At 43.8% G+C, this 24211-nt stretch overlaps 1 protein-coding gene across 1 annotated transcript in view; it reads left to right on the plus strand.

Annotated features, from left to right (window-relative positions):
* The window catches only part of CHD7 (chromodomain helicase DNA binding protein 7), a 189737-nt gene that overhangs the window by 103807 nt on the left and 61719 nt on the right, over positions 1–24211 (plus strand). Inside the window, 4 exon segments of the mRNA XM_042972706.1 lie at positions 980–1410; positions 15858–15999; positions 20331–20468; positions 21565–21630. Coding sequence (XP_042828640.1) covers positions 980–1410; positions 15858–15999; positions 20331–20468; positions 21565–21630 — 777 coding nt within the window.

Genomic DNA, 24211 nt, shown 5'->3' on the forward strand with positions numbered 1-24211 from the left:
CGTTCCTATTACGGTTACTGTTGAGTGTCTGCAGAAGCAGATGACGAAGGCAGAAAATTGAGTGGCATTTGCAGATACAACATTTTAAAGTAATCTCGTTGAAATGTAAAGGTTCGTTAGGTGTCCTCATTTACAGTGGAGATGACGCTCTACCCCTGTCCTGGTTTGGAGCAGACTCTGATCTCGGCTGACCACTGAGCATCCCATCCTAATTGTTGGTGTTCTCTACTGTGTTTTAGCCCATCTCTGGGTATACGCCTAGTGAGTGTCCAAACTCCTCCCGCAGGGCGTACCAGCTTGACTATGTGGGTTTTCTGTTCTTCAGCGAAATTTGAAACTGTAAAGCTTAGTGACTTAAGAAAAACATCCTCTGCGTTTCGTATTAGTCCAAGAAATGTAACAAATCCAAGGTCATTAAGTTCGGATATGTGCTTTTAATTTGGTATTTTAATGTGATTTAAATCAGGAATGACCTATGTCATTTGTGTGTAAGATTTGTGTGTGATACCTTGATTTCAAACTTTCATAGGACCTGAATCTTTCAGCGCTTGGTACACTTGATCTTGTTAAAAGTGGCTTAATTGTATATCTTTAATCCGAGTTCTCATTCCCGCATAGGGAAAAGAATTCCATCTACTTTCCTTCCTTAGCTTTTGCCGCTGTTTTGTCCTTCCCCGTGTCCTGCGTACGTAGGGGCTGTTAAGAAAATGGACGGTGGCTTCGGCCGAATGAGAATTTTTTTCTTCCTGAATTGAATTTTTTTACGGTATTCCTGAGTTACCCCTTTTTACTATTTATGTTAAAGCTTTCTTGGTTTTTGGATGAGAGAAAATGATAGATTTTACAACTGTATATTTGGGAAAATATTTGCTGCTTTGAGTATACAGTAAGTTTCAGAAGCATCAGCTACTGACTTTCGGTTCCTTTCTTCAATATGAAGAATGATAAACTAATTTCAGTTCCTATTTCTGTCTCTCAGCATTCTCCATCGGAGCCCTTTCTAGAGAAACCAGTGCCGGATATGACTCAGGTTAGTGGACCGAACGCTCAGCTAGTGAAGAGTGATGATTGCCTGCCATCAGTGGAACAGCAGCCACAGCAGAAGAAGAAGAAAAAGAAAAACAACCACATTGTCGCCGAGGATCCCAGTAAAAGTTTTGGTAAAGATGACTTCCCTGGTGGGGTTGATAACCAAGAACTAAATAGGAACTCACTAGATGGGTCCCAAGAAGAGAAGAAGAAAAAGAAAAGGCCGAAGGTAAAAAAAGATCCGAAGGAACCGAAAGAACCCAAGGAGAAAAAAGAGCCCAAGGAACCCAAGACCCCGAAAGCCCCTAAGATTCCCAAAGAGCCAAAGGAAAAGAAAGCAAAAACTGCCACGCCAAAACCCAAATCCAGCAAAAAGTCAAGGTAGGCTGTGGGCGGAAACCACCAGCACCAAAACACGGTACAGAAATGAGCACCACACAGTCCCGGCCCGGGAAAGGGGGTGGGGGGGGGAGGGGTGGGGGAGGAGGGCGGGGCGGCACCTCGATTTTTGTCATTATTGTCGGGTTCCTTGCCCTGACACCCAAACTAAGAAGTTAACAGATTTATGCATTCTGAAATTTAGGACTCAATTACCACGAACCCTTTATTCGGATGGTACATTGTAGACTTCACTGGGTAAAAATTCTTCATTATTTTCAAATCACTTGCTCGTATTTTTGTAGAAATTTGTCATGTAACAAATAGAACCAAATTACCAGCATAGTTATTTGTAAGTATAGGCCAGCAACCTCATTTTCAAGGACAATGCAAAACAGGGAAAGAAGGATTATAGAAGCAAGACAGGTCACTATATTTCACTAAGCTTTTCAGCCCTGTTTCCCAGAAGTTGAAACAGGAGAATTAATTCTCTCCACTTGGCGGAGTAAGCCTTCCCGGGGCAGGGTTGAAATGCTAGTGGGCAACGTGGGAGAAATCAAATAGCAGTTATCCATTAGATATGCATGCAAGAGTAGCACGAGTTTTAGCTTCTAGGAAATACCCTCCTCCCTCCATCCTTCCCTCTGTACTTCCCCCGCCAACTCTGACCCCCCAGAAGGCATATTTACTCAGTAAGAAAAGCTGAGAGGAGAAGACATTGAAGACTAATTTTTTTCATTTGTACCGAACATTTCTTACAACTGTTCTGAACCAATTCCAAACATCTGAATCTATTTTTCAGAATATGGCTCATGTTAGAAAATATAGTTTCCAGATGGAAGTATGGTCAGACTCGGTTAATCTGAACCTGTTTGCAAACTCCATTAGGAGACACACTGCACGTCGTCCCTCCGTGTGCATGCATGTACACGCACACGCGTGGACACATGCACGCTCCGTTCCGTGATGGACATGCTTGACGTGAACTTTTTGAGCTCGCTGGCCTGTCAGCCTTTCACTCGTAGACTTTCCTGTGTGAGTACGCGCGGATACAGAGAGAGGACTTGATTTCTGTGACCACAGAGGTGCTCCTGCAAAGCAAAAGAGCAAATTTGGATTTTCAACTTGTGCTAAGAATACCCAGACATCCCCAAATACGTTATTCTGTAGTGTGTTGGAAGTCTGTATCATAATCCTTTAAAAATTTTTGTCATCGGTACTTTTTATGGTGCCGGAATAACTGAATTATATTCAACACCTCATTCTTCTAGGTGACGATATTTGCATTTACTTATGAACGTTCTTTGATGCCTCCATATGTGGTCTCTTAATTGAAAACGATTATTTTTTCTGCATATGAACACTCTTCTAATCCTGCAACCCATTATAAATTTTGTTCATTTACTTAAGAAATATTCCATTAAGTACTTCTTCTTTGTAGGTACTGTTGTTAAGTGTTAGGATGTGAGCAAGGAACATAGGGTTAGAATTTCGGTCTGACTTACCGGGTTTTTTTTTTTAGAAATATAATTGCCCAAAAGCTAAGTATTGTGCTTTTGATAGGAGGAGGCAAGTGCATATTTTTCCCAAGGAGAAAGAAATCGAAGCAAAATTTTAAAAGAATGTGTTGTTATTATTTTTTAAACTTGAAATGTAAGTGTCTGTGTTCTAAAGGAGCTTCCTAGAACTCAGAAAACATATCACCAAGACTTGTTTTAGCCTCAAGATATATATATATATATATAATATATATATATATATGCCTTCGGTTTGTATTTTTAATATTTTGAATCTAGCACCGAATGACAAAAATTAACAAAAAGAAAAAAGGACAAAAAAAAAATAACCCCCACTATATCTTGGATCTTGTCATAAATTTCCAAGTGTATGATTCTCTGGTTCTGAGTCTACATCGACCTCATCCTGTCTTTAAAAACATTCTTTAGCATACCCTTACCTCCTGTGGGATACACTGGGGCAGATGTTAAAATGCTGTATTTCACAGTGAACTTGTTAAAATGTCCCCAACAACTATAAACAAGTGTTAGGAACGTAGGGCATCACATCCACTCGGTTCTGGGCACACGTGCTGCTTGATGCAAAGACAGGGCCTGTCTTCACCCACGAGGGCAAAATTCCAGGGCAGGCCTCGTCTGCGTGCTCTCAGCTGCTCATCCTGACGTTTGAATGGTCTGTGCAGAGTCAATTTTTGGCATTGCTGAATCCGAGTAATGGCTTTGCATTAGGGTCACACGCTTTTGATAGGCGGAAGGGCATGTGATCATTTTCTCCCAAGAGGAATGTTTGGTACGTTTCCCTCCCTTCATTCGCTTTAGACGCATCATCTCAGTGGATACCTCCTATAGGCGATAGTTGTTTTTCCCCCAAGTGGTGTGAAAATAATTGACTGGAATATTTCTGTTGAGTATGGAGATCTGCACGCGGAAAGAGAGACTCAAGCCATGCTGAGGGGTACGCCGGGAGTGTTTGGAGTAACTCTGCCGGCCCCGGGGACTTGACCACTTGTAGGGCCACTTGCTGATTTACGATGAAATGCGGTGAGGAAATTCCTAAGAGCTTTCCTGTTGTCGATGGTCAGATGGGGATGCTGTCCAAGGACATGGTAACTGAGCAGAGATTTTCAGTAAAGGCACAAACCGACCCGTTATTTTGTTGAGCCGCAGTTTCTATCGGTCAGATGTATTGAGTACATCGAGCTGTGGCCTCGTGTTCTGCTAAGTCTAGAAAGGAAATAGCATCCCTGAAGCACAGATCAGTAGAAGTGCATACAACTACATGTAAATTCTGAATAGCATAGCAGAATAATTATGTAAATTGAATATGCAGTGATGAAGGTAATAGGGGGTTTGGGTTATGTTAGCACTGGGGTTGAATTGCCATAGCAGTTTGCTTTTAAGCACTGGAATAGAGCAGTGGCAATTTTGTTTTGCAAAATGTTATGTGATACCAGTTATTTCCATCCTTGAATAAGTTAACTTGATGAATTTGTTTATACAGAAAATAATTTTCCTACAGAGGGCTGAAATACAAGGGAATACACAGAAGTGAAATGAAAAATTTTGCGTAGAACTGCTCACGTCTTCCCTCTTCAGTCCTGTACACCCTGTCATCGGTGACGTTCTACAAACAGATGCGTCGTCCTTTGAGCGGGTGATGACGCAAGTGACCCACTGGTGGTCTGGCTTGTTTTGCATCATTCACACGCTCTCCGTGATAAAGCACATTCAGAGAGGGTGGCTGTTATCACCGGGCTGATTCTGTGCGCCTTTAGGATGTCCTTCTCACTACCTGCCATTCTGCTTCATTCCATAAAGTGGCTGAGGCTTGAATTTGTGGCCGTTCTCCGCGAACTGACCCTTTTGGCCACCAAAGTAGAATTACGTTCGTCTCGTCCGCACAGGAGAACCTAAAAGAATCTGCCAGAGGCTGTTACATAGGACGTAAGGCATTCAGCATTTCAGAAAAAGACATTTAAAATCTTAATAATGACAAAAAGGGGCCACATTCCACTTTTCTATTAGAAATAGAAATAGTACCTTTCTTTCCCCTTTCCCTTTTATGTTAAATATGTATTTTTCTACCCATTTTTTTCCTCGTGCTCTCCCCAGGTGTCCTTATGGCTTTCAAATATTGGCAGTAAATATTGAAAATAAAAGCTAAGACATTTGTGGGCTGGAGGGGATGCCAGTTTGCATACGGAAGGATCCAAGAAGCTGAAACAGGAGGGTTTGCATTCTTCCTTTCAGTGCGTTTTCTGTTGTGTATGCACGGGCCCCGTGAGATGAGGGAGAATTTGGAGGAAGCGCCTCCTTTGAATGACTCTCGAATGCTTTAGTGGTCCACTTAGCTATATAAAGATTCTTTGAATGTGCATACAGAAGGGAACTTGGCCAAAGATTGTGACTTGACTAGCGTAGCTCCCGTGAAACGAAGCCACGGCGATTGGCTGCTGCTGTAGTTTCCTTGCTCTGGTTTTCCACCCCCAGTGTTCAAGTTAGCAGGAAACTGAAATGCTGTTTCTCAGTTAAGAGTGATGAAGATATTTTATTTTTAAATGGATAATAAACACGCTGCTGCTATTTTTTGAAAAACACGAAGTACCGAAAACACGTCAGGTCCGTTTTTTGCAAACCACACTGTCGTTATCATTAATATCTATGTGGCCACTTTCTTCCGAGGGACTTTGCTTTTTCAGATACTGTCTTCTCCATTATGATCTAAGAAAGTAGCAGCGTTTTACCTGAGGAATTTTTTTTTTTTTTTTTAGTCAGCCAGCGAGCCCAACGGTGGTATATTTTGGCAACCCAATACGTGTTTTATAGTGTGCTCCTAGACACGTAAAAACTTTTCAGTGGAGATTAGACACAAAAGCAAACCATTGAACTAGTTTTGCTTAGTAAGTGCAGAAAACCCAGAGAGTCAGATAGTTGTCCACCAGGTATATAGCTGATAAAATAAATGAAACCCACAGCTTTTCTTCTGCTTCCTTGTTCTTTCGTTTACATCCAGTGATTTAGTTTTGACCCACGTCATTGGATAATTGAAAATACTGAATTAAGTGTTTTGGACACCGTGCCTCCAGAAGAGGATACAGACTTTTTAAACATATGGTCACAAAACAGACTTTGAGCCCTTTGAGGATTGGAGGGGAGCAAGGGAGAAAAGGCACCTGTGAACATCGTGTCTCTACCCACTGGCCTGCCCTGCCGGGTCTCTGGTTCATTAACAAGCTCCAGGTCAGGGATGAGACCAGGTGACCCTTTCCTGGTCTCAAAGGTTACCTTCTCGGGGCGCCTGGGTGGCTCAGTCGGTTAAGCCTCCGACTTCAGCTCAGGTCACGGTCTCACGGTCCGTGAGTTCGAGCCCCGCATCGGGCTCTGGGCTGATGGCTCAGAGCCTGGAGCCCGCTTCCGATTCTGTGTCTCCCTCTCTCTCTGCCCCTCCCCCGTTCATGCTCTGTCTCTCTCTGTCTCAAAAATAAATAAACGTGAAAAAAAAAATTAAAAAAAAAAGGTTACCTTCTCTTTGAAAAGGGGGCCATTAGGTCTTTTTCACCCCAAATCCTTTCTTCCTTCAGGATGGCCACCTCAGAAATCTTTCTCTTGCTGGTGACAGGCCACGTTATGTCCCTTCCTCTGTCTGATTTGTCTTAATCTGCTGAATGGGCAGGCAGGGAGAGTCGTCAGCCGCTCTTTAGCACAGACCCTGCTGTCTTTAGCAACACGTGGTGCAGTTCGTAGTCCTTGGGGGAGGAGAAGGCCCGACAACGTTGACCCTTAAAAAGCAGGTTCTGCTGACTCCCACTGTGCTAGATGCAGGAGTGACCACCCTGGGACGCGTGCCCATCCAGGGAGAGCGGTGGCCTGCTGCCACTGTGGTTTTATGTGGGAGAGGATGTGTAGACTCCCGCCTCCATTTCTCGCAGCACCCATCAGTTGAACGTCAAGAGGTGAGGAGGCCATGGGTGGCAGTGGTATGTCAAAGGGGGATGTTTCTGGAACGCATTCCTCTGAAGTCTCTCTTAAGTGGAATTTTAGGGCAGAACGTGTCGTCACAGTAGATGTGGTTGTGATGTTAGGAGTGGAAGACAAAGGGCGGAAGGGATCGTAGGCTCATTTTTTAAGTGATCCTTAAAAATATCTGCACCTGGACATGCTTCTGAAAAGTGTGAAGTTCTGCGCAGCTGCGACATCTGTCACGTGATGGGTGCACAAAGATCTTTCTGCCCAGGTGAGGGCCCCTTCAAGTCTGGGTGCTGTGCAGGGCCACCGTGAGAGCATCAGCCGTCTGGAACACCAGCTCCTTCAGCTTCTCCGAGAAGTCTGTGTGGCTTAGCTTTAACGTGTCAACTAGGGAAATGGTGTGAATTAGGAAAAGCGACCCCATTCTTCTTCTTTATTTTGATGTGAACTTCCACGAGAGTACTAACTATGTGTGGGTAGCCCTGATTTCTGCAGGAACAGTATAATGTCGTGGTCCTTGGGCTTCTCCTGTTAGGGGTGGGTGCTGCTATTTCCTCCTCGTTGGTTTCACCATTTGCTCTGCCTTGTCCCCTACCTCCCTGCAGGGAGGTGGCAGCTATTGAAATGTTGGGTGAGCGGCGAGTCTCGTTTGTCGTACCGGCCACGCTGGCAGATCCGAGAAGATCTAGGGAACCTAGGGAGCGCGGTTCTAGCTGCCCAAGTTAGCCCAGTGTCCCCCTTCCTGAGTCATGGGGATGCTGTGCATCAGCAGGAGCAGCGTCTTGGAATGTGGCACAAGCAGCCACCCGTGAGCCTCCCGCTCGGCGCTTGAAGAGCACCCTGTAGTCAGAGGGTGTGCTTTCCGCCTCACTCCTGTGCCGCCCGATGTGCTCAGGTCCGTGTTGTGCCACGGTGCCGGGTGGCTAATGTTTGTGTTGCGCTTCTGCGATCAGAGAACGTATTCGCCAACTAGACTTCTTTTCCGTGTTACTGGCAGATCTTAATTCGATCCATAATCCATAAAATTCTGTAGCCTTTAGATTTTCGGTGAGAATTCTTGACTGAAGGATGAGTCTTTTTTACCCCCCCCCCCCCCCCCCCCCCCCCCCGCCGCTCCGAATATATTCGTTGTTGGAGCACCTGGGTGGCTCAGCCGATCACGTGTCCAACTCTCGATTTCGGCTCAGGTGACGATCTGACAGTCCGTGAGGTCCAGCCCCGCCTTGGGCTTCACACGGGCAGTGCGGAGCCTGCTTGGGATTCTCCCTCTCCCCCCCTCTCTCTCTGTCCTCCTCCGCTTGGTCTCTCTCTCTGTCTCTCTCTCAAGATAAATAGACATTTTAAAAAAGAGTACATTCGTTATTAAAAATGGATTTGGCTCTTTTCAGGAGAGCTTTCTATCTTTCTTTCCCTTCCTTCCTCCCTCCCTCCCTCCCTCCCTCCCTCCCTTCCTCCCTTCCTTCCTCCCTCCCTCCCTTCCTTCCTTCCCTCCCTCCTTTCCTTCCTTCCTTCCTTCCTTCCCCCCTCCCTCCCTCCTTTCCTTCCTTCCTTCCTTCCTTCCTTCCTTCCTTCCTTCCTTCCTTCCTTCTTCCCTCCCTCCCTCCCTTCCCCCCTCCCTCCCTCCTTTTCTTCCTCCCTCCCTTCCTTCCTTCCTTCCTTCCTTCCTTCCTTCCTTCCTTCCTTCCTTCCTTCCTTCCTTCCTTCCACAGTCTTCTTTAAGAAGGGGGCAACCCAGTAGCTATCCTCAGGACAGGGTTATGCTATAAGGCTAGCCAGCGATCGTCCCAAGTCACAGAACACATTCAGCAGGAAACATTTCTGAGGCCTGAAGGATACCCCTAAAGGCCAGGCCGGCACCGGACTCCTAGGGAGATCTCACGAAGAAGATGCCTTCAGATCAGTCCCAGGACTCAAATGTGGGCTCTGGAACCAGACAGCTTTTGGCTACAGTCTTAGCAGTGCAACTTCCTGGACTGAACACGTAGCCTGTCTGACCCTCAGTTTCTTCATCCTTGGAAAGTCTGATTACAAAATGAAAAGATGAGGCGTGATGACTGTTTGCAATATACTTTCATTTTAAATGAAAGCAAATTAGGTTTCTGTATCTAACTTTCTTTGTTCTTTCCTTCCTAAAAATTTAGCATAGTTAATGTACTTTAGGAGTACTTGATGCTAGAAGAGCTATTTAAGGTAACAATTTAGATTAAATTAAGTGTCTTAGAGGTGTTCCATCCAGTCACTTTCAGAGAACTTAAAAAAAAAGCCTATTAATTTGTCATTGAAATCATACGCTTGTTGTTCAGAAGTAAAATAGCATCCCCCCCACCCTCCTTTCTCTTTTTCTCTTCTCAACTCTTCTTTCCCTTTCTCAACCAGGAGAGTAGCGTGAAGAACTTACGGGTGGGGTTTAGGGGCTGGGGTGGCAGGGCACCTGCTTGGAGTGAAGTATTCGGCCCCAGGCCGGGCGGCTCGGCACCTGCAGGCTGACTGTGCCGGGGGCAGACGGGCCTGGGGGGCAGGGCGAGGGTCTTGCTCCCATCCCGCCATCCCACCCGGGAGCTCTCTGCCCAAGGTGGCCCCGTGGAGCATCTCACACGTTTGGACCAGTGTCCCGAGTGCTCCTGGGCCTTTGCCCTCGCGGCGAGGAGTTGGCTTTTGTGTGTCCTGTCTGTTGCTCAGGGTTTGCTCTGTCTCTGTCATCATCAGTTTATTCTGTTACCTGCATTTTATTACATTCTAGTGTAGCCATTAAAACAAGTTTTCATCTTAGGACCTTAAAATTTTTGTTTTGTTTTGTTGGGTTGATTTTACTTGATGATGTGTCCCACTTTATGTTGCGTTAATTGATATTTTTCAGCTTTTAGTACTTTATCTTGTCTCTTTTTTATTTTGCTTCTTTCTCTTTTAAGTTTCTTTCTCATTGTTTACAGACTTAGAGGAGGGGCTCAGTCAGTTAAGCGTCCAACTCTTGCTTTCAGCTCTGGTGCACAGTTCGTGGGTTCAAGTCCCATACTGGGCTCCGTGCTGGCAGTGCAGAACCCGCTCTGGATTCTCTCTCTCTCTCTGTCTCTCTCTGCCCCTCCACAGCTCGTGCTCGTGCTCTCTCTCTCTCTCTCAAAATAAATACACTCAAAAAAAAAATGTTTTTTAAAACCTTAGAGGAAAATTCTATACTCAAGCTGAGAGGCTCGATGCTCTTCTCTCTACCGCCATTGGGCCCTTGGTCCTAACAGCTTATTACAGTTTTTATCATGGCAGCCGCCGGATCTTTCAGAATCGCGACACATTGCAGACCTCCTGTGCCGGGAACGTCTCTCTCCCTCTTCTCCTTCATTAGCTTCAGTTCTTCATTTAAAAACCTTTTAAGCATGTAAAATATAAGGATGCAGTGCAGCACTTTTTACTCTTCTTCTAAAAGATGACATTTTGGCCTGAGCCTCTGAAAAATCCGATTAACCTTCAGGACCCCGGCCTCAAGGTTGGTTTTCCCCAGTGTGGTGGGAATCACCCCATCTGCAGGATCTGTCTGAGGGCCCCCCTCCTGCTGTCCAGACCTCTTCATTGGCTGTATTCTCATCACAGGTGCTTCCACAATACGGTTCCTTTTCAAACTACCTTTCTGTTTGGGTCCTTAATGTTGATGCTGATCAGTGTGTGACTGCATTCTGTTTTGCAGTAGGTCAGGGCAGCTAGCTGGATTTCTAGTAAGTTCTGGCCCTTACTTGTTTAAAAAGCCCGTACTCTTTTTCACCAAAAAGAATTAGTTGTCTATGTGCTGTGTCTTAGGTGGAAGGAGTTGATGTGACCCCATTTCAGGTACTGTCACTTAGCCCTTCATTGTAGACTCTTAAAAGCTGAATACGAACCCTTTCGTAAAGGGTATGGGATGGCCTTAGCACAGCCCTCCGTATGACGTGTATTCTCTGAATACAGACTCTGGGTTCTTAGTGTTCTCGTCAAGATGGCCTATGCTTCGGGGCGCCTGGGTGGCTCATTTGGTTAAGTGTCCGACTCTTGATCTCGGCTCGGGTCTCGATCTCTCGGTTCCTGAGATCATGCCCCCCGTCGGGCTCCGTGTTGGCAACGTGGATCGCGCTCGGGATTCTCTCTCCCTCTCTCTGCCCTTGCCGTGCTCTATTTCTCTCTCTCAGAATGAATACTTTTTTTTTTTTTTTTTTTTAAAGGCATATGTTTGGATCACATTGGGGGCAATTGCAGCACTTCAGAGCCTGGTCTAGCAGAGGTGACCTAAATGTCACTAAGCTATGGACCCCGAGCACATCCAGCTGCCCACCAGTATGACCCGCTCTCGTGATAAAATGTGAAATGGAAGGAATAGAGCTGGTGGAGGGACAGTGGCCCTTCAGACTGCTAGCACCATCCCCAGAAAATGTGCTTCCTCCAAGGTTGGAAGGGCTTGTCTAGCTTCAGGAGTGGGTGGCTCTGTATCTCGGTGACACCAGCCACGGTGGGAGATAAGGCTGAGGAAATGAAAGAACTGTATGAGCAGGGAGGAGAAGTGCAGAGATGTATCGGTTTTGCAAACGTGCTGCGTCGCACTCTGTTTGGGTAGCGTGTTAATCCCATTTCACTGAGCTTCGTAGGTGTCTCCTCATGAAGACAGAATCTGCGTCGGGTTTTCTTCAACGAGTTAATGAGAAAAGCACTTTTGAGTAGTGCCTGGTAAGGGCCGTGTATGTGTTTGTTGTTGTTGTCGCTCTTAACTTGTGTTGTGCAGTTAAATCGATCTGCTAAAATTGATAAGGCACCTACCTGACCAGGCACTAGGAAAGCAAAGATAAATAAGACACATTTCTTCCTCTTTTGAGCCTATGTGATAGTTGGAGAAAGACATACACTCACGCGCGCGCACACACACACACACACACACACACACACACACAGAGCTTTGGTTTCAGTTCATTGTGGTAGTGCTCCCACCGTATTCTGTGTGTTTTAAATACCTCTTGTGCAGAGTACCTTCCTTCACGTAGGTGGAGTGAGGCTTCTCGTGAATGAGCGATGGCCTAGCTGAGTCTTGCAGAGCCGTAGATGGAGCCGGGAGGGGAACGGAGGTGGGAGAGGCAGGTGTGCCCGTTAGTGAGCACATTCTGTGTGTCTGCACGTAGAGGGTGCGGAGGGTTTGGGGTGCGAGGAAAGTGGAAACACAACGTTGCCAGTTGCAAACACCGCAGAGGGCCTTGCAGGCCGGTGCGGACTCTCAGACGTCATTGTGTAGATCGGACTTGAAGCAGGACGGCGCAGTCAGGTTTACGTTTTAGCTGGTCGCTGTGCTGGTGCGTGGAGGGTGGGTTTGTAGGTGACGTTCTGGTGGCAGTGCCATGTCCCTGAAGTAGGAAGTGCGGGAGGCGGAGCGGGTCCGGGGGAGGCACCATGTCTCCGGGGCTGAGGCCAGTTAGGGCTAGAATTAGAAAGCACCCCCACCCCCCACCCCTTGGGGTCCTCCCTCCGGGAGGTCACCACGTGGAGGCCAGCATCGGCTAAACCCGCGCGAGTGGCCATCACGGCAGCTGTCGGAGGTTCTGTGTCTGTGCCAAGCAGCTCAGTGGCTCCATTCTCAACATTGTAGTGTCCGCTCGAGGGATGTTTCTTATTAATAACGTTCTCTTACCCCCAGCTGGAAGAGCTGCCCCGTGCGTGCCTGCCAGCTTTCCAAATTATAATTTGGGAGAGGAATGTTTGTATGGCCACGTTTTGGCTTTGGCATTATAAAAGACTAGCTCTGAACGTTAGAGATTTAAATTAAATAGCGACCGTGGAGGTAGCACGTGTGTCCTTTCCTCGGCAGTCTGATAGCGGGTGACCCAGCCTGTGGATCACGAGGCTGACCAGGCAGCGGGGAGGCGGTTGTAACAGGCCAGGTGGGAAATGACACCTGCCTGAACTAAAGCAGTGGCCACGGAGGGGAGTGGCCCTTGGGATCGTCTGCTTGTTTGTCCTCCCAGCTTGTGCTGGGGACTGTGGATAAAGGACTTTGCTTCTACTCGTGTTGCTTTAGAGGAAACGGTCTTTGGTGCAGTGGGGTTCTGTCTCCGAGTCTGCAGTGGATTCAGCCCGAGTGGGTCTGAGCCACACCAGAGAATACGTTCCCAGGCATCCCCGAATGCGTTCCGAGCTGCTTGCCTTCCAGATGTGTGTGTGAATACTGGCATTTGTGTCACATACCGCCAACGTTTTCATCCATTATCTCATTTAAACCTCATAACGAATCTTGGAGGAAGATAGAATTACTGACCTCATCTTACCGATGAGAAACTGAGGCTCGGGGAAATGAAGTGATTTGTTCAGGGTCACAGACAGACAGGTGATACGTGACAGAGTTGGAACTTGAGCTGAGGTGTGTCTGACGCACATCAGCCTAACCCACAGTCCGTATTACCCTCATTTGTTAAAAGAAAAATTCTGACCTTAGTTTTCTTGAGACAAAGCAGTTGCAATGTAACACTTAGTTGAAAATCCAGATTAGCGGATTGCAAAGCAGTAGCTAAGGCAATTTAATTAACATGACTTTATCTTGTCCTTGGTTGTGGTGTCTTTGGGTGGACATTGAAGGTTCTGTAGCTTTTTTGACTTCTTGGCACGCTTTTGATTTGTGTGTTGATGTCACGAGAAGGTGTGAGCATGGAGGTGGTTACCTGTCTCTGAGCGGCGTTAATAGTGCAAGGTCTAATGAGTTTGGAAATCTTTCGGTAATCAGATCTGGGATGAGCGCTTCCCTTGGCTACAGGCTTTTTTCCCCCTGAGCATTTGGAGAGGTCTTGTCTGACTTTTAGCAGCCTTGGAGGTTCCACGCAGTTCATTCATGGGCAGGGCAGGTGGAAAATCATTAGCGCTTCTCTCCTTCAGCAAATTGATATTTCAGCAAACCTGGGCTCTGGCGGCTCTAAGACAGTAAGCCTTTTTACTCCTATAGGATAGTTCACACAGGGTGCGGTAACCCCACTAAATTAAACTGTGTACCTCGCTCTGGTGCAGAGAGGTCACGGTGAAAGGCACTGGCTGCCGACTTACTTTACCTGGCAGCGGTTCAACTCTGTGACAGGCCTACCTCTGATTTAAACAAATTTGAGAAATATGTAAAGTTTTGGAAGCAGTTTTGCACTGATTTGATAAAAGAAACCACAAAACACTGCAGCGCAGGTGTTGAGAATGTTTGAAAGCTGATTGAGGGAAGCAGATGGCTTTAGTCAGTGGCATCCAGCCAAAAGAGCAGGTGCTGGTCATGTGACCGCTGGTTACCAGGGTAATCTGATTGCTCTTGGTGTGCAGATGAAAGGAAAGGGGCCCAGCGTTCAGCTGTAGTATTGTATAATTTGTGGCAGTTAGAGCGGAAATAAATGCTGGAAATGGAGCCTCATAGTAGGGGAGACTTCTGTCCATGTGTAGCGTAAACACTAGGACAGTTGGATGAGGAACTGTTGTATGGATTTTTTTTTTAATTTAAAAAATATTATTCTTTCCATGGATCTTTGGGGACTTCAAGTTTTTAGGACCACTGCCTTTTAAAAATTTTTTTAAATTAAAAGAACTCTTTAAACCTAACTGCCGTTTGCTCTAATCTTGAATTCTTGTGAGTTATTTCCTTACGTGGCTATTTACCCTGCTAAAATGTTCACAAAATAAAACAGGGTCTGAGTATTTAAAAATAACTAGTTTGGGACTACCAAATATTTTATTCGTTACTAAGATACGTTTTAGGCGGGTGATGGAGACTTTATTATGCTAACATACTTTTGAAATATTTTACGTGACATGTGCTTTACTTAAATGAAAGCATAGACATGTCTTGGTGTCTTTTGTAGTAGCTGAGGCTGAGAAAATATGCTGTTTAATGCACTCTGTCAGCACACTTTTCTGGGAATTCATGAAGTTTCATAAATAAACTTTTTAAAGGTTTTTAAAATACCGTGTTTTCAAATTTATTAGAATTTTATGGTTTCTAGAAATAGAAAAATATAACCATTACTGAGGTTTGATTATTTTAAACGTTGCAAAACATGATAATTAATATTAGAAAACCTTGGGTCCGGTTTGGAAATTGGAATGGGAAGTAGCACTACACGTACATTCTAAAAGAATGTCACATAAAGGTTTTGAAGCCAATGGTAAAGTTAAATTAAAAAAAAATATACATTTTCTCAAGGTTCATTCACGTCTTTTGACTTCTGTAACATTCCAATCCTGTTAACGTCTGGCAGAAACATACTGTGGAACATGCACTTTAATTATTGGGGTCGTTTTTGCTGTATTTTTGTATTTCAGAGACCTAGCTTTGGAAAAAAAAAAAAAAAAGGCTACCGTGACTCTCTCAGAAAAATGCCCAGCACCAAAACGAAGCTTATTTTAAATTAAGAAAACAGCATTAAGTAAAATCATGTAGGACAGGAAATTGCCATATGTTTTGTTATATTTTAAGAGGCTGTCGTCAGATAATAATGTAGCTGGGTGACATAATGGAGGACACCTAGCAGTGTTGGTTATAAAAAGGGCTTAAATAGGAGTTTTAAAACTCTCTGCAAGAGACACAAAGAAATGATCATTATGGTCTAGTTTTCCTTGACGTTCAAAAACAAAACAAAACAAAACGTATCCTGTGCCTTAAAAATTTGATAGCAAAACGACTTCTTAATCTGATTTTTCACTGTGGTTTGGTGTACTGGCAGGGATTTTGCATTGTCTAGATAACAAATGTACTCTGTGTGGTATTGGGAGTTTTTGCATGAAATTTCTCTTTAATTAGGTCAGGTATTTGCCAAAGGTCATCAGTATGGGGTTTTGCCATAAAAACTTAATTGAGAGTGCCATTTAACTGTAAGTGGCCAACACGCATTGATTTATCAGTTGTCATCGATACTTTCGGGATATTAATGTGGGAAATATAAGGCATGGGGCATGTGGAAAACCTCATTAAAAAGTGAACACTAAGTGATCCACTTTGAATTCTAGTAATAAGAAACCTGATTCAGAAGCAAGTGCTTTGAAGAAAAAGGTCAACAAGGGAAAAACAGAAGGTTCTGAAAATTCAGACTTAGACAAAACGCCCCCAGCATCTCCTCCTCCTGAAGAAGATGAGGACCCAGGTGTTCAGGTAATACCATCATTCTGACCCCAAGCCTTGGTTATTTAGCGTGGGTAACTTTAGCCGCACACCAAGTACACCAGACCTCCCCTGTCTTTGTTATAGAGCTGCTTTAAAGATGGCTTTATTGTTGTCTGGAACATCACATCCGTAGCAGTGAGAGCTAGGGGGCCAACACGAAATTAAACTCCCGACGTCTCGGGTTTGTCATCTTTGACTCCGGGATAGATAAAGCTGAGTATCTTCATTTACTTCTGCAAGCGTCCCTTCCGCTGTTTGTGTGTATATTAGTGTTAGCGTATTGTTAAGATACTCGTTCACTTAAAGCTTCCTTCACATTTCTGATTTTCTCTGAAGTTTGGTTGCCTGTCAATCCTTTTATTTTGCAGAACAAGAAACCAACATGTAATCTGTAGCTCGTCTTAAGTGTTCTGACATCCGGTGGCCAGAGTTGAGACATTTAGTCATGTAATAATCCAGTTTCTGTGAACAAGTTAGCGACCCTCTGGATGGCAATTGTGCAGAACTTTCCAGTGTTAGATTCTCCTGACTTTTGGAGAATTTTATAGGAAGCAGTTGAAAAACCGAAATAAGCATTAGGGCTTTAGGCTCTTGTGTGTAGAGTGCACTGCCTTCCCTGATTGGACTATAAGGTAAGAGTCCCTGCACGTGACCGTTAAAAATTATTTCCTTGTTACATTCTCTGGAAGCATGCCAGTGCGGTCCACTGGGATGGCTCGGAATGTCACTTCTGTGAATGACATCTGAGTTATCATGGAGCAGTCACTGAGGAGTCCTGCTAGAATAGAAGTCGGCCCCTAACGGCCTGCTGGCCTCTTCTGATCGCTCAGTCCACACTAAGCACTGGCTACCTACACCTGTACCAGTTTGCTTGAAAGTTAGGAAAAAAAAAAAAATTTTGGCAGTGTGCAGCTCTATTCTAAAGAATGTCAGACAGGGTTGGTTTTTGTTTTTGTTTTGCCAGTCTGTTTGTTTTTCAGTAGAACTCCCTGGTAGCTGTAATGTCACAGAATGGCTTAGGCTAAGAGGGCCTGAAAGGGAGCGGAAAGAGAGCGCGAGTGTGGACGAGTGCGGTGTGGTTTGGTGTGGGTCTGTGACTAACCTGGGACACCTCTGGCAGTTGGGGTTAATTTTGTGCTTTTCCTTTCATACGTCACTGAAAAGATAGGCAAGGTAAGTGGGCATCTTTTAATTGCTTGAGGACTTTTAAACTAAAGTATTTTAATGATTTTGCATTGTATGTTTAGGCTCAAGGGTCTTTTTTTCCTGAATCGTGTTTGCCTAAACTAGGACCTTTCTGACAGTAGTATTTAGACAACATTAAGAAGATTTATTCACACAGGTCAAGAAAATTCCCTTGTTCTCTCACAAATATCGCTGCTGTTTCTTAAAAGTATTTGTATTAATAGAGACTCCATTGGACTTTAGGAAGTACTAATTTTTTTTTTTTCTTCTGCATTTCAGTTACAGAAAAACTCAACTCAACTCAAATGAACATTAATGCATGCTTTCTAATTGGCTAGTGCTTAACTGTTAGGGGTTTAGTAGCTAATACAAGCAACCACACAAGAAGATCTGACTTTGCAGGCAGGTTTTTCTCTGTGTCTCTGACACAGGAAGTGATGCTTACTGCTGTTTGTTGTTTCTTCCGGTAGGATATGCATGAAGGGTTTAAAGTTCCATGATTGATTTGTTTAAACCAGTAAATGCCGTATCATTTTAACTCAAAATTGTGTCACCAAATACTACAACAGAGATCGTGGAAACACATTGAAATCTTCTCTTTGAGTATGGCTGCTTTAACTGTATGTAGCTTTTCTCAAGCAATCAAGTTTAACAAGTTGACCCATAAAATAATAGGTCAATTCAGATAGTGTCAATTCAGACGTTTTGAGGTGTGGTTTAAAAGGAACGCTTACATTTTGATCTCACAGAACTCTTTCAGATAACCGTTTAACAGACCATAAGAGAAGCATGTTATGTCATATATTAATTTCATGTTGGGGAATTGTAAAAGGACTCTTGATACCCAAAATTAATGAACTTAAGATCAATTATTACTTAGAAGGTAGAGACGCCATAGCTCCATGGAAAATTTTCAGAAAATGGAGCTGTAATTGTATTTTGAGGGTTTTCGCTCTTAGGAAGTGGCCTTGTGTCCACTACCAACAAACCCCATCACCGCTGCACACATTTGTAACACCAAGCTGATGCGAGGAGAAGCTTCCATAGCTAAGAAAGTTATACCCACCAGTCATAGATTTCTATTCCAAAAAAGAAAAGCTTCCTGTTTTATTGTAGTGGAACATTTCTTCAGTAGTGAGCTTTGGTATGAAGTGGCTTTGTCTCAGACTCTAGCTGAGGGCATTTAGTTGTTGGGGCTGGAAGGATACCTCGACGTGGCCCCGACCAGGGAAACCTGACAAAACATCACAGATGCGTCATTAGTGGCACGTTCCTCCCCTTAACGGTAATGACAAACAAGATGAAAATACAGACCAATCCATAGCAATTTAGTTAAATTGACCTATTAAAGGAAATACAGATAGTATGCTACATGTCACAGAATGAGAATGTTGTTTCTGATAACAGCCTTTTATATCTTAAAGAGATTGAGAGACCAGGAGTTATCTTGGATCGACTTTGGGTAGAGAGAAAGGAAGCTGTGCAAGGTAGCTTGGCCTTGTAGCCCCAGTGCTTCCTGATTTTTCTTTGGCAAGGTAGAGCTAACTAATGATGACTTTAATCCTACTAATTGCATGTGGAATTAGTATGTACCATGCTCTGTTCTAAATGCTTTACGTGAATTCTGTCATGCCATCTAATTCCCTCGTGTGATCTTCACAGAATACTTAGGAGGTAGTTAGCTGTCATGAATCCCGTTCTGCAGACCAGGTAACTGAGGTCCACAAAATAAGTTGTTGTTCCAGGTCACCTACTGAGAACCGGGGCTACCTGAAAAACTCAGCACTCAACTCCAGGGCTCGCAAGGTCAAACTGCCTCCCGTGACGTCGGGAGGGTCACAGATGGCAGAACCCCTGCTGGTTCTTGCTCTGCCCTGACCTGGAATTGCTTCTGGGCAGGGCTGACCTGGAAGGCCAGAAGAGGAACCTCTGGCCCCCACTGCTACTCCCACTGGCCTAAACCACTAACAAGTCTGTTAATAGGATGTTACCCCACATCCCCTTGAGTCGGACTGCACCTCTGCAGTCATGGCTGTGTAGGACTAAGGGCTCAGAGCCTCAGACGACTCATTTGATGGTCATATTCAACCGAGTTTGTGTCGTGAGCTACCTCAGATGCCCTCTTGAGAGCAGAGAGAGCAGAAACGTAAGAAAACAAAACTCGGCCAGCCCTACCCTTTGAGACAAGGTGCTGGGCTTCCTTGGTCCTGACTGGAGCCACGTACAGCCTTGCTTGTTCCTCCTAGGTCTACACGGTCCGGGGGGGGGGGGGGGGGGGGGAGGGGGCTTGCTTGCCTCTCGTTCTGCCTTACTGACCAACTTTACAATTCACAAGCTTCTTTAAAAAGTTTTATTTCATAATTCTTAGAAAAAAGTTCTTAAGTGTTCATTTCTCAGTATTTTTATTTATTCTGTGTGCTTCATGAACTCATCTATAAGTTGTAATCTTATATTTATCAGTGGTTTAAAACTCACATGTATCGTTTTACAGTCAGGTTAGGTTTTACCAAATACACACATTAATGAAAGGTCAGTTGGCCTCATTTTTAATTAACTGACAAAACTAATTCTTTACCAAAAAGGTCAAAACAATATAGAATTATTTTGAACAAAAAGTCTGTTTCTTTTAGGGCCCAGCTTAAAATCAAGCCTTTTATTTAAATGGCCTTCTGAAATACCATTTCAGTATTTATATAGAACTTTATAATCTACTGATTATCTCCTAATGTCGTCACTTCTTTGGATCTTCTATTAGCAAAAGTTTGAAGCCTACAAAAATAGAAAAGTGTAATGAACCCCTATATACCCATCGCCCAGCTTCGGTATTGGTTCCCCTTTTGAGCAGCGCACTGCCTGAGTAAGGAGTCAGGTTGGTCGTTCCTCCCATTCCCCAGCTGAAGGTCTGGTGGCTGGGAGTGGTGATTTCCCCCCATTTCCATTATGTTCATTGCCCCTGCGGTTTCTTATGTGACTTACAGGGATAAGGTTATCAGCTCTACTGGAAGGTTAATTTTTAAAAATGTATCTCTTAGCATCCCGAGAGAGGTTACAGAGAGCATCACTGATGGCTTTTTACACCTGCTTTGTTGTTTTTGTTTGTGTGTTTGTGTCTGTGTTTGTGTTTGTGTTTTTAGAAGCGACGTTCCAGCAGGCAGGTGAAGCGGAAGCGATACACGGAAGACTTGGAGTTCAAGATTTCCGACGAGGAAGCAGATGATGCAGACGCTGCTGGGAGAGACTCCCCCTCCAACACCTCGCAGTCAGAGCAGCAGGTCAGCGGCCCGTTCGCGTGGCTCTTGTGCACGCCGCGGAAGGTGGACTGGAGACCTGATAGCTGGAGTCCCAAAAGCTCCGTGGAAGCCTTGGACTCTGAGCCGGAGAACGTTCATTTACTGTTGGCTAACGTGCTGTGGGAAATGAGTTGTTTAGCAGTGTCTTTCACAAAGCCCCGTTCGCTGAAATTCATTTTTGTATAAGCCTATGATATGTAACTTGACACAGTTTTGGAGAATTAATGGTCTGTGTTGAGGAAGAGTCAGAGCTACGATGCAAGGAGGCTGAATTTACCTCTGAAGAATTCAGGGCCGTAGCTTCTGGGACTTTAATAAACCGCTCAAGCTTGTCTCCTGCTGTTAGGCACCGTCAGAACCCCTTTATGAAATTACTGCCTTGTAGCACCCAGCAGGGCATACTTTATTCTCTGTGCAATGTAAATGATGGATAAAATAGTTTGTATAAAATATGGGTAGTAATGTAGGATTGATCATTGTAAAGATCTTTTTTTTTTTTTTTTTTTTTTTTTTAACGCCCCTCTGTTCCTATTACTGTACTTCAGTTAACAAACTGGTAACCCATTGAAAAGTAGATTGGATGCAGTTTTTTACTCTATTTGGTGCTTTGTGCTATGTTAAGTTGTTACGTCACGTTTTACGTGGCCAACATAGATAAAAGCTGCCTACGAGAACAGAATGATGCGGATATTTACCCCATGGGTATAGATGAGGAAAAGTTACATTTTTGACTGCTGTCATGCAGAGATTGTTTTCTCTTGGCAGCTGGAGTTTCTGAGTGCTCTCTGGCTTTAGGGACCCCGCTAGTCCACGTAATTAAACCACATAATCATGAAGTAATAAACACAGATTTTCCTTTTGCCTTTTTCTGGAGAGCAAGAGCCTTGTTCTTTACCATCCTGTTTCCCACCGGCGACTAAAAGGGTATGATTTAAAGGGTATGAATTTAAAACGTACAGAGGTAGATGCAAAAGGAATGATTTCTTATTTTGATGGCTTGGAATGAAATGTTTTCCATTTGGATTGATGTAGCTTGTTTGTTTGTTTGTTTGTTTGTTTGTTTGTTTGTTTGTTTTAGGAATCTGTTGATGCAGAAGGTCCAGTGGTAGAAAAAATCATGAGCAGTCGTTCAATAAAAAAACAGGTAAGCACCATGTGGAGTGATCAAAACCTCTGGTGTATGTAGGACTCTTAAATTATTTTCTGCTTTATAATTTCCTTTAAAAAAATTCACTATTATAAAAGAAAACTTCTGGTGATATTTCTAATCCTGTCTGATTTGTTAGCCAAATATAAAACTTCGGGATATTTAGCCCCAAATGAAACTGGAATCTATCAGACAGTCAGTGCTTTGTGACATGATTTAGAGTAGGCAAGAAACTCAAAAGTCGCCAAAGAAATGTATAGGGCTTTTAGAGTTATAGGCTGCCTTTTTCATAAATACTATTCATAAAAGTCATAAACATGAATTTACCTCTCATCTCCCTCAGGGAATTTCCCTGCCCGCCCCCGCCCCTGCCCCCGCCCCAGGATGGAAGTTTATCATTTTAGTGAGTAGGTGTTTTCTCACACTTTTCATAACATTTCTTCGTGTACAATTAAAATATTCATTAATCTCTTTTTTGTCAGTGCAAAGTGTAATTTTTGAAGATAATATGACTTATTCTTCAAAATTCTTCAGCATTTGTGTTGATCTGCAAAGGTGAAATCTGGGTACCTGTCACTAGTCTGATAACTTTGTCATTGAGGAGCACATCTACCCTGTGACAAAGAAGTCCAGTAACCCTGTATTGTCTTCCACTGATTGAGATTCCTCATTTCATCCCAACCAGCTAGCTCCCTTCTTGCCCGGTTAGAGCAAATGCTTTGTTTTGTTTGAAGAATTACACAGATATCGAGATGAGCTACATCTCCACATTCTGACGTACAATCTCCAGTGTCTCTAGAAAGTGGTGTCCTTTAGATACAGGGTATCTGTCTTTCAGCTTGAGTCGTTGTCAAATGCAGCTCTTTCTTCTTACTTGCTTTCAAGGTAGGTGGAAGTACAAGCTCATTTTTTGATATGCAAAATAAGTTTTTTTTTTTTTTTTTTTAATGTGAGTTGTGTACAGAGTGTAACTTCCCATTGAGAGAGGTGAGACCCCAGGCTTCTCAAAGAGGGAATCTTTGCTCTTCACAAGCTACTGTCCAGAGACCCTAGAGAATGGTATTACACCAGCAGGGCTCTTCTCTTTACGTTTGTTGCAGTACTGTTTCCTTTTCTATTGTGTTCTCCAGAGTGTGGATTTGTATCAGAATATACCACTCTAGTTCCACGAAAATAATCAAGAATGACACGTCGAGATATTTTCACGTTGAGTGTGGGGGTTGGGGGGGGTATACGGGATGGCTATCTGTCGCCTCTCTGAACATGACAGTTTCCTCGCTGATGAACCAAATGATAAAACTTCAACCAAATTTCTCCCCTGTTCAAGCAGAAATGAGCACTGTTTAAGTCATTAGAAAGGTTGCATTTTTGTCCTGCTAATGACTCTGGAACTGTTAATTTGTGACTTGTAGATATATGGTAAAATTTAAATACTTGATGTGCTTTAAGGAATAATCCCCTCTGCAGAATTGAAGTGACTTGTTTGAGTAAATAGCATGTGGTTTGGATGGGATATATTAATTTTCATTCAGTTGATAGTGCTTCAGCAGGCATACACAGCAGGTTTGGGTGTTGCAAATTATAATTAGCTCTATTATTCAGAGCTACTTAGACTATGCATTATGTAGGACATTGCTTTTTCTTTCTGCTTTGCCCACTTCACAGCTTTTTCTTTTCTCGTTACCCTTAAAAGGTAGGTACCCACAGTTAGAAATAGGTATTGTTACCATTTATGGACAGCCAGGTTTGTTTTATCATAGGAGATTAAGATTCACTTTAAGTGTATATGGGGGTGGAATATTTGTTGAGTTGGTGAATTTTAGGTTGGAGAAGATGAATGGAAAATTTCTCTGGAAGGGGAAACATGCCTTGAGGTGTGATTTACAGTAAAGAAGAGATGAGCTCATTGAATTGCTTGTACATTACTGGTATTTTTCATAAAGGGCGATAAAAAATAATTAGAACATTGCAAACCTTAGCAGGTACTGACTTCTTAAACTAATGTTCTTGAAATAGTTACTTTCGTTATCAGCTTTATGAACATTGGGGGAAAAGTGTGGCAAATAGAAACAAAAGGAAATTTGAGATCTTCCTGTGGATTCTAGCTATGTCTGCTGGTCTGTGTCCTGTTACCATGAATAATTGAAGGAGTAGCTGTAAGAAGGTACCTTTATCTCCCCCTGGCAGCACCGTAGAAACCTGCGGTGAGCTCTCAGAGCCTACCCTACATGGTGCTGACACATAGTGGGGACTCAGATAATGTTTTTCAAAGTCCGTTGACCTCATCACTGAAGCCTGAGAAGCATGACCCATTGTGATGGAGTCATGCAGACGCAGAGCTCATCTGGCAGAGCCTCTGTAATTCGCCTCGTGTTTAATCGGGATGGCTCGGGCACGTATGTTGTTCTAAAGTCAAATTCATATGTGTTAGACCCAGTGGAAAGGGATATAGTTGATACTTGTGTTTGAATTCTGAGGTAGATTTAAGCATGGACTTTTGGAGCGCCTGGGTGATTCAGTTGGTTGAGCGTCCAACTCTTGATTTCAGCTCAGGTGATGATCCCAGGGTTGTGGGATC

The sequence above is a fragment of the Panthera tigris genome, chromosome F2, assembly GCF_018350195.1.
Source record: "Panthera tigris isolate Pti1 chromosome F2, P.tigris_Pti1_mat1.1, whole genome shotgun sequence".
NCBI lineage: Eukaryota > Metazoa > Chordata > Mammalia > Carnivora > Felidae > Panthera > Panthera tigris.